The 14,608-nt window shown below is 58.0% G+C and overlaps 1 protein-coding gene across 1 annotated transcript; it reads left to right on the top strand.

Moving 5' to 3' along the window:
* The first annotated feature begins 41 nt into the window (after positions 1 to 41).
* Positions 42 to 9,356, top strand: Cygb (cytoglobin). The gene is made up of 4 exons (XM_046449502.2): positions 42 to 350; positions 5,089 to 5,320; positions 5,653 to 5,816; positions 8,130 to 9,356. Exons 1-4 carry the CDS (start codon positions 208 to 210, stop codon positions 8,161 to 8,163), a joined length of 573 nt encoding a protein of 190 aa, XP_046305458.1. The 5' UTR covers positions 42 to 207; the 3' UTR covers positions 8,164 to 9,356.
* The last annotated feature ends 5,252 nt before the right edge of the window (positions 9,357 to 14,608 follow it).

The raw sequence follows: 14,608 nt of genomic DNA, 5'->3' as shown, positions 1-14,608 counted from the left end.
CCCCCGCACATATACCCTGCACACACACGCGCGCACACACACACACACACACACAGCGCACACAGGCACACACGCTCCCTCCCTCCGGCGCTCTACCCCTCGCTCGCCCGCCCGCCCGCCGCGCACGCAGCCGGCCCCGGCTCCCCGCGCCCCGCGCCCCGCGCCCTGCAGCCGCCGAGCAAAACCGGGCTGGGCTAGGAGCTGCTCATGGAGAAAGTGCCTGGCGAGATGGAGATTGAGCGCAGGGAGCGCAGCGAGGAGCTGTCCGAGGCGGAAAGGAAGGCGGTGCAGGCTACGTGGGCCCGGCTGTATGCCAACTGCGAGGACGTGGGGGTGGCCATCCTGGTGAGGTAGGTGTCGCCCCGGCCCGGCCGGGCCCTGGGCAGGGAGGGCGGCAGTGGCGCCGGCAGAGGCAGGCTCGACCGGGTCCAAGCTCGGGCGCCACCTCCCCAGCTGCGATGGGGGCCAGTGTGGGGCGGGCAGCGTGCAGCGCCCTGGGATGATCGAAACCGGGCTGAGCTCTTCCTGCAATTAGGAACCAGACGCAGGAGGGCACTTCAGTCCCCTTCCTCTCCCTGGCCTCAGCACTCCTCGCTCCACCGGTTTTCCTCCCCAGGGACCCCAGCCACCCAGACAACTATATGCACACACAAATGCCAGCCTCTCAAAGGGACAGCAGGGAAACTGAGGCTTAGCCAAGAGGGTTTCAGAGAGGAGAAGACCTCTCTCTGCAGCTCAGCCCCTCTGAGGAACCGAACCCAGAGCTGGAGAGTAGAGGTCAGAAGGAGTCCAGACAGTTTTCTCAGCTGCTTGCTTCCAGCCCCAAGGGGAAGGACCAGCAGAGAGCTAAAGTGAGGCTCAGGTGAGTGGGAAGTCACCAGTCCCCTAGAGTGCAGCCCCTGCTGAGTTTGGTACTTAAAAAAAGAAGCTGCAGGAGACAGGGCCCCGCCCTGGAATCCCACAGCTAGGGAGGACATGGAGTGTCTGTGGGCTCAGGGTTCATTCATTCAGGCACCATGTCCCTGAGGGACCCCTATACTCCCAGAGTGGCACTACATTCTCACACCCATACAGGGGTGCACACACACCATTCCTTTAGAGTTGATGTCCCCAAGCTCCACAAGCTGAACACTGACCATAGCTACAGATCTAGACTCTATCCGCACATGCTGGTCCCTGGGGTGCAGGCAGAGAGGCCCAGACCACTCTTCTCAGCCCCCTGTTCTTGGCAGAAGAAAAGCTGTCAAATCTAGGACAGAGCACACAGCCTTGTTACATGAAGATGGGGCCAAACCTCACTCTGGAAGGAGAGCGCTAATGCATGTCTCTCCCAGTCCTGGCCCTGTCTCGGGCTCCTCTTCTCCCTCCTCTCTCTCCCTTCTGCCTCCCTCAAGCGGGGGGACCTACCAAGCTCCATATTGTATATCCTGATTCCAACTTGGAAACAGATTTTGGAGGAAAAGAGCAAGAAACACTTTGGGGAAGTTGGAGATTCCTGAGGAAGGGGCTATTCCTCAGCTCCCAAGCCCAGGAGCCCAGCTGTGGTAGTGAGAAGTAAAGAGGAGGTTTGGGATCCTGAAGCCTCAGACACTCTGAGAGGAGCCACAGATTGGCATGTGCCAGCACCCACACAGCACACAGTGGGGAGCCGAGTCGCAGATGCGCCAGACTGTATCTCTCGGGAGGGCTGCTCTCAGCCATGTGTTGGCACACACAGCCCTCCGGGCCACTGATGCATCTGGATGTTCACATGGGTCACCCAGAGGAAACTAGGCAGGGCCCACAGGACTATGGAGGTTTTCTGTTCCAGGCTCTGCCATTGACCAGTGAGGGAACTCCCCAGGAATGGGGAGCAGGCGGAGAAAGGAACTGAGCCCAGAGGGCTCATGTTCTGGGTCATGTGAGCCCTTAGCATGGTAATTATTTCTCTCTGTACCCCCTCTGGGTGCCCATTCCTCACACTCAGGGGACTGGCCCAGCTGGGGGAGGTATTTATCAATATGTTCAGAGCCCAGACAGATGCCCCGACTGATTGGAGAAGGCCTGAGGTGGCCGTGAGGTTTGGCTTCCTGATGCCAGGGCCACACTCTGAGCCCACCCTGTGCTGTTGACTGGAGCTGGGCCTGGACAGCCAGCCATTTTCTGCCAGCTCCAAGTCCCATCAGCCTTCCTCTCCTTGTCTTCCTCCTGTTGCTGTTACCCCGGGTCTGGCCAGTGGGGAGGAGCAGAAAGAGAACAAGGACAAGTCCCATTCGCTTCTCAGGGTTCCCGGAGCCCCTGCTCAGATCCTGCCCGTGACCATCTTCACACACACAACACGTAAATCCACAGGAGTGGCTTCAGTGAGAGCCCTGGACGCTGACCCTCTGGCCAGCACTCTTACCTCCTCCCGTGCTGCCCATTGCCCATCTGCCTTGGGGGCAAGGCAGAGGCAAGGCACCTCCACACCCCCCTTGAGAAGGTGGCTGGAGGGTTGGTGATGGAGGAAGAGCTGACTTGGGGCCTGAGGCAGACACACTTCCACTCCCTGCAAGGGAAGGGACCAGAGGGAACACCCACCCTCCCTCCTGGTTGTAACGCTGACACCTTCCCCCTCACACTCCGAGGAGCCTATTTCAGGCTCTGGAAGCCCAGATGCCTCTGTAGCTGAGAAACTCCCCAAGGCTGGTTGTGAGGCTTCTCCCTGGCAGCGCAGGCCAGTCTGGGAGGGTCAGGAGGAAACACGGGGTCTGGAGAGTGAAGCTGGGAATCAGGAGCAGAGTTGGCATCCCCGGACTCTCCTGGCCCAGAGCCCTGCTTCTGGGGGACTGTTGTTCCCCAAAACCACAACACAGCCCCGTGTTAGACAGGAGATTCTTCTGGTCCCAGGCCAAGAGCCCCCCCACCCAGCAGTGTCCCCAGGCACTCTGCAGAAGCCAGAAAAATCTAGCTCCTTCCTGGTCCCACCACCCACCTTATTGGGCAGCCTTGGGCATCGATCCCTAGCCCATCAGACAGGGATAAAAATAGTGCCAACCTCAGGAGGGAACTGCAAGAATTTGAGCCCATATAGAAAGTGCTCAATGAATGTTCCCTGTTATTTTCTCAGCAGCAAAATGGATAAAACACCTGCTTAGTTGTGGCTGTTAAATACAATATGATAGGTGAAAGAACACAGGCAATACAAACATCATTATTTTTATTGCAGTTGTAGAAGTCCCACAGTCTGAGATGCTCACTGAAGTCCAGACAGGCTTTTCACGTTGTCACTCATTATAGTACTTCTCCAGAAAAACCCAGTGTATTTGCAGACCCATCACCTCATTTGCCTTACCCGTGTTATCTGCGAAGAAGCAAGCGGGAGGATGGCCCACAACTTCTGCAGAGTAGGAGGTCCTGAAGTGCTCTCCCAAGGTCACGCTCAGCCTCAAGAGAGGCCCTCCGGGGCTCCACATGGACTGTGCCCTGGTCACTGTCTGAACCTCCCCCACCAAAAGCAGATGCTTGCCCTGCCTCTGACCCAGCTCTCACATTGAGACTTGACCCCTAGCCAGACAGCAAATTGGCAGATTATTAGCTCTCCCTGATCATGAAGGGGGACATACCAAGGGGACAAACACCTGAAAAAACACTGTCCCACTCTCTGAGGATTCGTTAAGTCGTGCACCTTCTGCCCAGGTCCCAGCATGTGTCTCTCATGACGCCCAGCCCCTGTTGGGAGAGGAAGTACCAATGTCATTGTCCCGCTGCATGTTGCAGGGCCCTGGCCCAGATTGATGGATCAGAGGGTGTGTGAGATCCAGCTTCTGCCTGACTGTGACAGTGGCAAGGAAGGTCATTGGAGTGGCACTAATGGCTGTAAGAGAAAGTGGTAGCCGTGGCCAGCCCGGGAGCTCAGGGAGAGGCAGGTCAGATGTGGGCTGAGTTGAGGAGGCGATGCACTCTGTGGAAAGCAGGATTGGTCACCTGAGGAATTTCTTACCCTTGTAAGTACAGCTGTTGGACTGGACAGAGATGGCTCAAGGGGAGGGGAGAATGTGGATATTTGGAGATGTGGCAGTGGGACAGTTTGTAAGAAGCCTCAAGTGTCCAGTTAAGGAGTTTTGACTTTGTCTGGGAGGTAGATGGGAGCCGTTGAATGTTTCTGATCACGAGAGTGACTTAATGAAAGCACTATGAGCACTGTGTTGGGAAAAGTAGACAATTGTAGACAAACCGGAGAGGAAAAGGGCTAGAGCTAGGATCACCTGGGATCTGCTCCAAGAAGTTCAGAGGCTTGTTGGAAAGGTAAGATCTACACATTCATTTCAATAAATAAGTTCAGAACCACACCAGGTGGTAAAATCAATTGCCATTTTTAATTAAATCAATTAATCAATACTGCAGGCTGAGGAGGGAGGCAGGTAACCAGAAGGGAAGAGGCTGAGTTGGGAAGAGGTCTGAGGCTCCCAGTTTCTTCTCTTCACTGCTCAGTGGCCTTGGACCTTACTTGGTTCCTAAAGAGCTCTACCTTTACCGTAACAAAGGCCGGTATTTACTGAGCCCCTGTGTCCCTGACACTGTGGTGAGGAGAAGCCATTACTCATTTCATCCTTACGACAACCCGTGAGACAGAACAATAATGCCCATTTTATGGATGGGAATCTGAGGCTCAGGAAAGATGAACAACCATCTGGGTACAGAGGCTAGAGCCCGGGGTCCCAGGTACTTGGGGGGTTGAGATGGGAGGATCACTTGAATACAGGAATCGGAGGCCAGCCTGGAGGGCTCCCAGGGCAGCAGAGGTGACCACTGAGCAGCCCAGCCTCGTCCCTGGGTATTAGGGTGAGACCCCATCCGAGAAAAAATAAATAAATAAAACGTTGAATAACTAACCTGGATTCCAGAACCCAAGGTTTTGTCCTCTTAGCTGTGGCCAGAGCAGCCTTGAGGAAGGTGGGGGTCAGAAAGCAATGGGGAAGCCAGGAAGGTGGGGGCTGGGAGAGGAAGCTGCCTGCCAGAGGGAGCCGCTGCTGCTGCAGGGACCAGGGCTCCAGCCCCCACCTCCCTGGGCCCCGGGGACAGGAGGCAGCCCCTTGTTCCAGCACCACTTCCCCCCCCGCCTGCCAGGTTCTTCGTGAACTTTCCCTCGGCCAAGCAGTACTTCAGCCAGTTCAAACACATGGAGGAGCCCCTGGAAATGGAGCGGAGCCCCCAGCTGCGGAAGCACGCCTGCAGGGTCATGGGGGCCCTCAACACTGTGGTGGAGAACCTGCACGACCCCGACAAGGTGTCCTCTGTGCTGGCCCTCGTGGGCAAAGCCCACGCCCTGAAGCACAAGGTGGAGCCCGTGTACTTCAAGGTACGCCCTGGACGGTGCTGCCCCAGCAACCTGCTCTGCTCCAGAGCTCTCAGGCCCACGCACCACGGCCACCTGCAGCCCGCAGGCTCTGGGAGGGCTCCCGGGGCAGCAGAGGTGACCACTGGGCAGCCCAGCCTCGTCCCTGGTGACCTGGAGAGCAGAGTCTAGCAGCAGGATGGGCCACGGGGCAGTCCTGGTCTTGAGAGTGACCGGCTCCTACAGCGAGCAGGCCCTGGGGTTAGGAACGATCCCCGTGGCCAGCTTGGGACAGGAGGGTCCTGCGGGAGGCAAGGCATCAGATGCTCACTCCCCCTTCCTCCCTTTGCCCCCAGATCCTCTCTGGGGTCATTCTGGAGGTCATCGCTGAGGAGTTTGCCAATGACTTCCCACCTGAGACGCAGAGAGCCTGGGCCAAGCTGCGTGGCCTCATCTACAGCCACGTGACCGCTGCGTACAAGGAAGTGGGCTGGGTACAGCAGGTCCCCAACGCCACCACGTGAGGAGGGGGTGAGGGTGGGCTGGGCAGCCTCCCTGCTGTGTCCTCTCCAGTTTTCTAGGTCTTCCATCTCTCCTGTGGCCTGGGGCTGACCATGGGGCAGGAACCCTTTGGGCAGGCCAGCTCATTTAAGAGCAGGCACAGTAGAAAAGGGTCACAAGACAGGGCCCCTCTGATCGTGGGTTGGCTCCCACCCAGCACCTACCCTGCCCAGAGGCGTGAGCCTAGTAAACTTTCCTTGGGCAGAGCCGTCCTCTTCCCTAGAGCAAGGGAGCCCTTGGAGCACCCAAGGCCCAGAGACAGAAGGTCCCCAGTGAGGTTTGCTTCTCAGGCTCAGAGGCAGCCCCGCCAGCTCTGGCCACTTCCTCCCTGGGTACCAGTCACATGCTTTTTCATCCACCACTGACCAAGGCTCCCATCCACCCTCTGCCTCAACAGGGGCCAGAGCCAGGAGGATCACGAGGACGGGTGCGCACACACACATGCCCGGGGCCCATGTGGGACCTACATGGGTGTCGCTTGCATGCACGCTACCGGGGATGTTTACGTCCAGGCTGACCCTGAGGCTAGCTCCCAGTTCTGGGCTCTAGGAGAGTGGCCGGCCCCATGTGACGGCTGGGAACACTCTGGCCTCCCTGGGCCTCTAAGGGGCGGCTGACTCTGGGAGCTGAATGGAAGGGCGGACACAGGGCTCGAGTAGGAAGGAGAAAGAGGAGCGGAGGCGGGAACGGGAAGCAGGGGTCAGCCAGCGGCTCAGGACACGCGTTGTACAGGAACATTCCCAGCAGTTTCCCATGGAAAAGCCAGCGTCCCCTCCCGAAACTCCGTGCGGCCCCCAAGCCTGCCGGACCTCTTGCTCACAGTCCTCCTGGCCCAGCTCCACAAGGGACGTCCCCTGAGGGCAGTGGGGGAGGCCAGGCCTGCTGCCCTTCCTGCCGCTGACCAACAGCTTGTGTGGCTCCCCTCCCCCGTGTCGGCAGCACCCCAGGAGAAGGGAACTCTCAGGAACTGTAGGCTTCTCCAGGCCAACTCCAGATGTGTACAGCTGGGCCCTGGCCTGCCCAGACCCCAGGCAGCAGACTTCTACCTGCCAGAGCAGGGCATGAGCAGAGCTGGGGAGCTGGGGTTCCCTCCTTCCCCTCCCTCCCCACCCAATGTAACCCTGAGGAGCCAGGGAGGAGCCAGTGGGAAGGCAGTCACTGGAGGGGCTCACCTCCCTCCCACTTGTGTCCCCAGGCAGGCTCTGCCGCCCAAGATGAGTTTGTTTACAGCCAGGAGACAAGACTTCCTGCTTTTCCAGAAAAGCGCTTTTTTACAGGGGCCTGGAGGGACTGCAGAGCTGGCAGTTGAGCCCCAGTGAATCAAAAACACAGGGCCGGCACCCTACTTCCCCTGCCCAGCTGGGCCCCAGGGACTCAGATCTCGCCAAACCCCAAGCATTAAGAAACTATCGCAGTTGCCTCATCTGCCCCGTCTCTGCTCCCTGTGGACTGAATGGAGATGGGCTGTACTTGGGACTGGCCAGGGCCCAACCGCCTCCCACCTGGGATGAGGAACCCACAGTCAGATTCCCCTCAGCTGTCACATCACAGGATTGTTCCCACATCCCTTTACAGCCTCCACCCCTGCCCCAGTCTCCTGGGTGCATGGGTGTGGACCCCCAAGAAGACATGTCATGTTGTCCTGGTCCCCAGCCTGCAGGCCCACCCTACTGCCAGGTCCAGCTGGGGTGGAGTTAGAGCTGACTTCTAGAAGGCCTCTGTCCAACTTCTCTTATCAGGGCAGCAGTGGTGGGCCAGACGCCACTGTTTATTGAACTGTCTCTGCTTCAGGGTGTGTGTGCCTCTGTGTGCGTGGAGGGGCGGTGGGGGGTGTGGCAGTCGGAGACCGCAGGGACTGCAGTACAGGGAACAGGGCTGGCTGGCTGGGGAGGTCCGAGGCAGGCCAGACAGAGGGCACCCTGTCGCAGAATGAGCAGAGGAAGAGCTCATGGGTGGTGCTTTGCAGTTTACAAAACACTGTTTTACACAGTCAATGTAACCCAATTCCCATACAGGCAGGCAAAGCAGGCATTCACATTTTAGGGGAAAAGATCTGGGTTGCTCTTGGGGCACTTGACGTGCCCAAGGTCACCCAGCAGGATCATGGCAGAAGGGGAACTAAGACTCGGGTCTGAAGATTGCTTTCAACTGCACTGTGCCAGGTCTGTCAGCAGGAAGTACCATGCCTTGCCACCTCCAGCCACCCCCAGGTTCCCTGTCTCCCTCCCTGACCCTGATAACCTATTACCTCCGTCTCCTATCTCATCCACAGCCCACCCACCACGCTGCCCTCTTCGGGGCCATAGGACCCCTCCCAGCTCCCCCCTCCCTGGCAGCACCTTGAGCAGAAGGCCGAGTTCTGAAGATGCTCCTTGACCCTCCATTTCTGGGTGCCAAGGAAGCTGGAGGAACCCCCGACTGTCTTCCCGAAGGAGGCCTCCACCGTGGCCGCAGTCCCCCGAGCTGCCGGGAGGCAGCGCTGGCTGCCTGGATGCTGACTCCAGCGCAGCGGCAGGCGGGGACCCCTCCGCCTTGCAGATCGGGGCCCACTCTTCTTAGCTTTTCTACTCACTGTTAAAGAGGGACCTAGCTGAGCGGCTGGCGGGAAGCAGGGACAGGTTTGAGTCACTCTGAGAATGAAGCAGCCCTGTTTGGTTCTGCCGACCAGCATGCGGGTCTCCACCTCACCATCTAGAGTACTGCGCACACACGTCTACCGTATACACAGATATATTCTCTCTACAGTCTCTCTATAAATATATATACATATATACACACCTACATATCTACCATGTTACCTGAGAGCCCAGAGACCTCGGTCCTGCCCACCGGTGGGTGGGACCAGGAGGGTCCTGGTGGCACAGGCCTCTGGGCAGACAGCAGCGTGCCCTGGCCCTGGTATCCCACAGCAGCTCAGAGAATGGGGCCTGGATGGGTAGGGCTGGGGGGGCCCAGCTTGGTGACAAAGCCCAGCCCACTCTCTCTGACCAGCTCCCCACATTCTTGCTTCCCACTTCCAGGCAAAAAGGACCTGGCTCCCTCCCCCTCCTCCACAGAGGGTCAGTTCACTGATGTGCCCTGGAACCGGCTGGGGCAAGGGCAGACTCAGGGGCCCAGACAGGATGACAGCTAGGGGCGGGGCCTCAGTGAAGAGCCCCACCTGGCGGCCGCTGAGCCAGCCCTGGGAATCCAGGCTGCTGGGAGCAGGACAGGCACCTCAGGCTCACCCCTCAGGCTCTGAGGGCTGAGGGCCCTGCCCCTCCCTGCCTCGCTCCTGGCTGCCAGTCGGTCCATCCCCCCTCTGTGTCAGCCTCGCTGGGGCCCCCCACGTGTGTCCCTTAGTCTCGTGTATCATCCTGAAGGATGGTCTGCTGCCGTGGCTACTGTGCCTGTGTCCCCCCTCGTGCGGTCATCCTGTAACTGCCTGTCCTCCTTTTGTAGTTTCTGATGTTTGTAACCAGACCCAGCTGTGGCATTAAACAGACCCGCTCTTCCTGTATCCGCATTTGCTCATCTGTTCCGCCTCCTGCCTGCCTCTGTCTCCCCTCCCTAGTTCTAGGTCCAGGAGTGGGGGCACCCTGATCTGTGCCTCAGCCTCAGCTGCCTGTGTGACCCTCTCTAAGTTGGGCCTTAAGACTGCTGTGGGCCCCTCGCCTGTTTCACCAGGAACATGGGTTGGGGGGACTAGAAGCTGGGCTTTGTGGGAACCAGGAGTGTGTCTGTCCTGATCAAAAAATCAGGGGCTTTTAGGATTTTGTTCTGGAAATCTCCTCCTGGCAAGAGTGGGATGACCGAGGGGAAGTCATGGGAGAGATGTCCAGCAGAAGGGCCCTGTTAGTCTGAGCGCTCCGGGGATAGAGGCAAGGATTGACCCTGACCTTCTAGGCCAAACCCAGCTCCACATAGAGAGCTGAGTGCAGGGCTGGATTAGCCCCGGGTGTCTGAGAAAGGAAGCCTGCTGGGATCAGCCCGAACCCCCTTCCCTGAGCTCTCAGCTCTAGACCCTTCCCAAGCCCTGCTGCACCAGGCCTGCCCAGCCCCCACTCCCCAAGGAGGCAACAGCCAGCAGCATCAACTCCCCCAGGAGGGAGAAGGAGGTCACCACACTGGTCGGGGGGGGGGGGGGGCAGGAGAAGCAGGAAACAGCCTCTGCCCCTTGGGAGGGCTTGGGGCTGTCTGGGAGGACTCAGCTGACATACAGGAAAAATCTTGTCTCCCAGACCATGAACTTGAACACGGGCTGCGCCTTCATCTCCCGGGCCTGGCATAGTGGAGTACTCCACGGAAATCCAAAGAATAAATAAATATCACTCTTAGAAAGCAAGACGAGCACATGGGCCAAGAGTGAGCTATGTGAGCTGAAAGAGGGTGCAGGGTGGCCGGAGGAGGCCAGGCCAGGCCAGGCCTTTCCAGAAGGCAGCAGACAAGATGAGGCATGGCTCCAGGTTCAGACCTAGTCTCTTAGTGCTGTGTGATGTGAGAAAATCCCTCAACCTTTCTGAGCCACAGTCACCTCTAATCTAAAAGAGGAGGGAACAAGTAGCCTGCCTTGTGAAGCAGGGACCAGGAGGAAAAGGATGTACACAATGCTTCACACAGGCTGGGGACAGGGGATTTGTCCTGGACACTGATGTCCACCCAACCGGAACCCTAGATCCGAGGGAGGTGGGCAGATGGACTGGGCCCTGACAGGAATCCTGAAAGAGCAGGGACAGAGACAAAAGGGAGGAAGGAGGTGGACGGACCAGGGCGACACCAAGAGGCTAAGGGCCCAGAAGAGAGGTAGAAGCAGCCCTTGAGACCTTCCAACTCCTGGGCCTCGTGGCCGCTGGGGTGCTCACCCAAGCCAGAGCCGAGCCTTTGGTGGCCAAGCAACCCCAGGGGAGGAGGCATTTGAGATGGGAGTGGGGTGACCCTCCCCATTTCACCTCACTTCACTTCAGTTGGCTTGAGAAAAGTGAAGAGGCTTCTAAAGCTGTTGAAACTGGGAGCATCCTGGAATGTGGCCCTAGAGAAAGAATATCCCTCTCTCCACCCACCAAGAGGACCCTGGCCCTCTCCCCAGACCAGGGATAGGTGTCCCAGGGCTGCAGTTTAGGCACCTGGGCAGTGCCTGGGGTGTCATTCCGTGCTCTACCCTCAGAGCTGCAGCCGAAGAGCTGAGCAACTGTATCAGCTCCCCCCGGTGGGCTGCCCCATGGGGCGTCAGAAATGGGGGTGCAAGGAGGCTGCAGAGGACCCAGCGGCACAACTCCATGGTGACCCCTTCTGGCCTCAGAGGGAACTTCACTTAGGAAGCGATTTGCAACCTTCCCAATCTGGGAGTCCCACTTTGTTCACCTCAAAGGAGCCACAGCCCTCTAGGAGCCTGGGACAAAAGGAAAAGTGCCCAGCCTACGCACGTGGGTGGGAACATACTTCCACAGTTTGAAACAAGTGGAAAAAGTAAACACTTGAATTTTTTTTTTTTTTTGGACCAGGGGCTGAACCCAGGGGTGCTTAGCTGTTGCGCCTCATCCCCAGCCACATCCCCAGCCCTATTTATTTTTTATTTTGAGACAGGGTCTCATTACGTTGATTAGGGCCTCACTAAGTTGCTGAGGCTGGCTTTGAACTTGCAATCCTCCTTCCTCAGCCTCCTGAGCCACTGGGATGACAGGTGTAAGGAGGTGCATACCTGAAATCCCAGCTACTCAAGAGTCCGAGGCAGGGGGACTGAGCTCAGGAGCGCAAGACCAGCCTGGGCAGCACAGAGACTCCACCTCAAAACAACAATAAAAGCCTATCTTTGTTTAAAATTTTGAGTTTTTCTTCCTCATTGATGTTTTTGTTCTAATATCGATTTTTAAAAATAGCGTAAGCAGATATTGTTTTTCTGGATTACCATCCCCCTTAAATGTTGGGTCCCATTTCCTGGCCCTTCTCAGTGCATTGTTTGAGGGAGCCTGGCTGAAGAGCTCCCCTTTTTTACCTCAAGCAGGCCTCCCCTCTACCCACAGGTACTCACTAGACCCCTTTGGTAAGAGAATTTATCTCAGCAAGGTAAGACGCCCGGCTTTGGCACTTCCTTAGGGCCAGAGACTCTGAGTCAGGAGTTTCGGCAGCCGGAAGAGAGGTCTCCCCAGGCTCTCAAAGTGAGGAAGGCTGTCCTTAAGGACAGTCTTGGAAAAAGGGAATCAGATTTCTGGGGATTGGGGAAAAACCACATGATCCAACCTTTCTGGAAAGAGGAAACCCAACAGCTGCCCAGGAAAATGAACAGGACTGAGAGAGTGGAGCTCTGGGCCTGGGCTGCCCGCCACGTAACCTGAAGTCTCTGGGTCTCCACTGCCCTCAGGTGGGCTCCTGGACTTCCTTTCCTCTCACCATTGAGAAACCAGCTGTCAGTCTCCACAGCAGAAAGGTGCTGTTCCATACGACCTTTCTTGTCATCCGTGGGTGGACCAAATCCAGCTCCAGCCGTGTGCGGCACAACCTGGCTACTGCTACGGTCCCAGCACCAAGGGCTCACCTGGCAAAGGACAGAGACACCATCCCAGATGATGGCCTCCTGTTGATTTCTTTTCTTTTCTTTTTTTTTTTTTTTGGTACTGGGGATTGAACTCAGGGTCACTCAGTCACTGAGCCACATCCCCAGCCTTATTTTCGGTGGACACAACATCTTTGTATGTGGTGCTGAGGATCGAACCCCGGGCCGCACGCATGCCAGGCGAGCGCGCTACTGCTTGAGCCACATCCCCAGCCCCTTATTTTGTATTTTGTTTAGGGTCTCACAGAGTTGTTTAGCGCCTCGCTTTTGCTGAGGCTGGCTTTGAACTTGCAATTCTCTTGTCTCAGCCTCCCGAGACGCTGGGATTATAGGCGTGCACCGCTGCACCCAGCTTCCTGTTGGTTTTAACTTCTGGGTCACAGGTGTTTTCTGTCCCCTGGCCCACAGCATCCAGCCATCAGGCCCGGTGGCCCCCTCCCATGCCTGACGGTCTGCCCTTCCCTTCGCGGCCCTTGCTATTTCAGGCCTAACCCAGGTGAGCCTCCTTACCTTCTGCCACACAGCTGCCAGCTGCATCTGACGCTGTTCCTGTTCAGAGTCTCCAGTGGCTCTAACACCGTCCGAGCACCTCAGCCATTGAAGGCCCACAGCCTGGCACCAGCCTGCTTCCCTGGCCTGAGCTGGCAGAGCCAACTCGGCCCTTCTCCTTCACACGTTGGACTTCATCCAGCTGTGGGTCCTTCTCACTCACCTCCCCCAGCAGGAAAATGATCAGGAAGGGGAGTGGAGATCTGGGCCTCGGCTGCCCCCCACATGACCTGAAGGTCTCTCCACCCACGGCAGTGGTGCCTGTCCTTGCCAGAACCTTCCCTGACGACCCTCCTGGGAGGGCCCCTCTTTGGTGCTGTGAGTACCTCCCTGTGAGCACTGCGGTGTCCCTGCCTGTGTGGCCTCTGCCCCTTGGGGAGGTCTGAGAGCAGGTCAGTCTGGCGTGATCCACTGTGGATGGGACATGGGGGGGAGGGAGGCAGGACAGCTGGGGATGGCTCCAGGTTTGGGGATGTGGTACACAGAGTCACCCTTGTCTGAGGGGGGCACCCTGTGGGTGGGAGTTCTGCCCTGTGCACAGGAAACATGGGGTGTCTGGGAGGCAGAGGGCCACTCCAGCTGGACGCATGGCGGAGTAGTCAGGGCTGGGATTCAGATCTGGGATTGATGAGATCACCGAGGAGAGAGTGTGGGAAGAGAAGAGGCCTGGCCCTGAGGTCGGGTAAAGGGAGGGACAGTGAGGGGAAGCAGCGGGCAGGAAGCTGGCCCTGGCCAGTTGGTGATGCTGCTGAGGGATCCAGAGCCTCGGGACAGATGGCAAGGCAGTGCCTGGGGACCTGATGAGGTCCAGGGCAGCTGGGAGGCAGGGAAGGCCTCCTGGAGGGGGGTGGAGACGGGGGCCAGGCAGGGACAGAAGGGCAGGAGCTCACAGTCAGGAGAGGAGGCTCCAGCCTGCACGGGCTGACCCCTGACGACAGAGGGAGAGACAGAGGCCACGGTGAGTGGGGGTCCAGAGGGGGACCCTCAAGACCGAACAGGCGGCGTCTTCATCCATCTGGAAAGCTGGAAGGATTTACCAGAGGCTGGTGGCTGATGAACCGTAAAACTCCTCTCTCACGGTTTGGGAGAGGGGAAGTCTAGGCTCAGTGTCTGGAGGGCCTGCTTCCTCGTTCATAGATGGCGCCTTCCCACTGTGTCCTCAAGGAGTGGAAGGGGAGGGGAGGGGTCTCTCTGGCGTCTTTTATAAGGACACGGATCCCATTCACAGGAGCCCCAGCTCCTGACGCCAGGACCTTGGGGGTTAGATGCAGCATGTGGACTTGGGTGGGATGAGCATTCAGACCATAGCAGGGCGTGCCTGGGAAGGGGGAGTTGGGCTCTGTCCAGGCTGAGGACCCACGGGAGGCCTGGTTAATGCTCCTCAGTGACGTGTGCGTCCAGCTCACTTCCTGAGCCGCTGCGGATGTGGGCTGGCCAGGGAATTTGAGGAGAAAACAAATTCACTATGGAAAGCGGCAGACCATCTAGGTCACTGCTGATGGCCACCAAGAGGCGTGCCACGAATTTGAGGCAGGAACAGCCAATACTGGGACACTTTCCTCCTGGGCAGCAGCAAGTTTCTGAGGGTCAGGGACACCCTGAAGAGCCGAGCCTCACAGGTTGGGGGAATGAATGGGTTACGTGGATGGGACGAGGGCTGGTCTGAGTCACCA

Source organism: Marmota monax, unplaced genomic scaffold (genome assembly GCF_021218885.2).
Source record: "Marmota monax isolate L192 unplaced genomic scaffold, Marmota_monax_Labrador192_F-V1.1 WCK01_AAM20220418_F8-fsc00292, whole genome shotgun sequence".
In the NCBI taxonomy this organism is placed as follows: domain Eukaryota; kingdom Metazoa; phylum Chordata; class Mammalia; order Rodentia; family Sciuridae; genus Marmota; species Marmota monax.
This window is presented reverse-complemented; position numbering and strand designations above follow the sequence as displayed.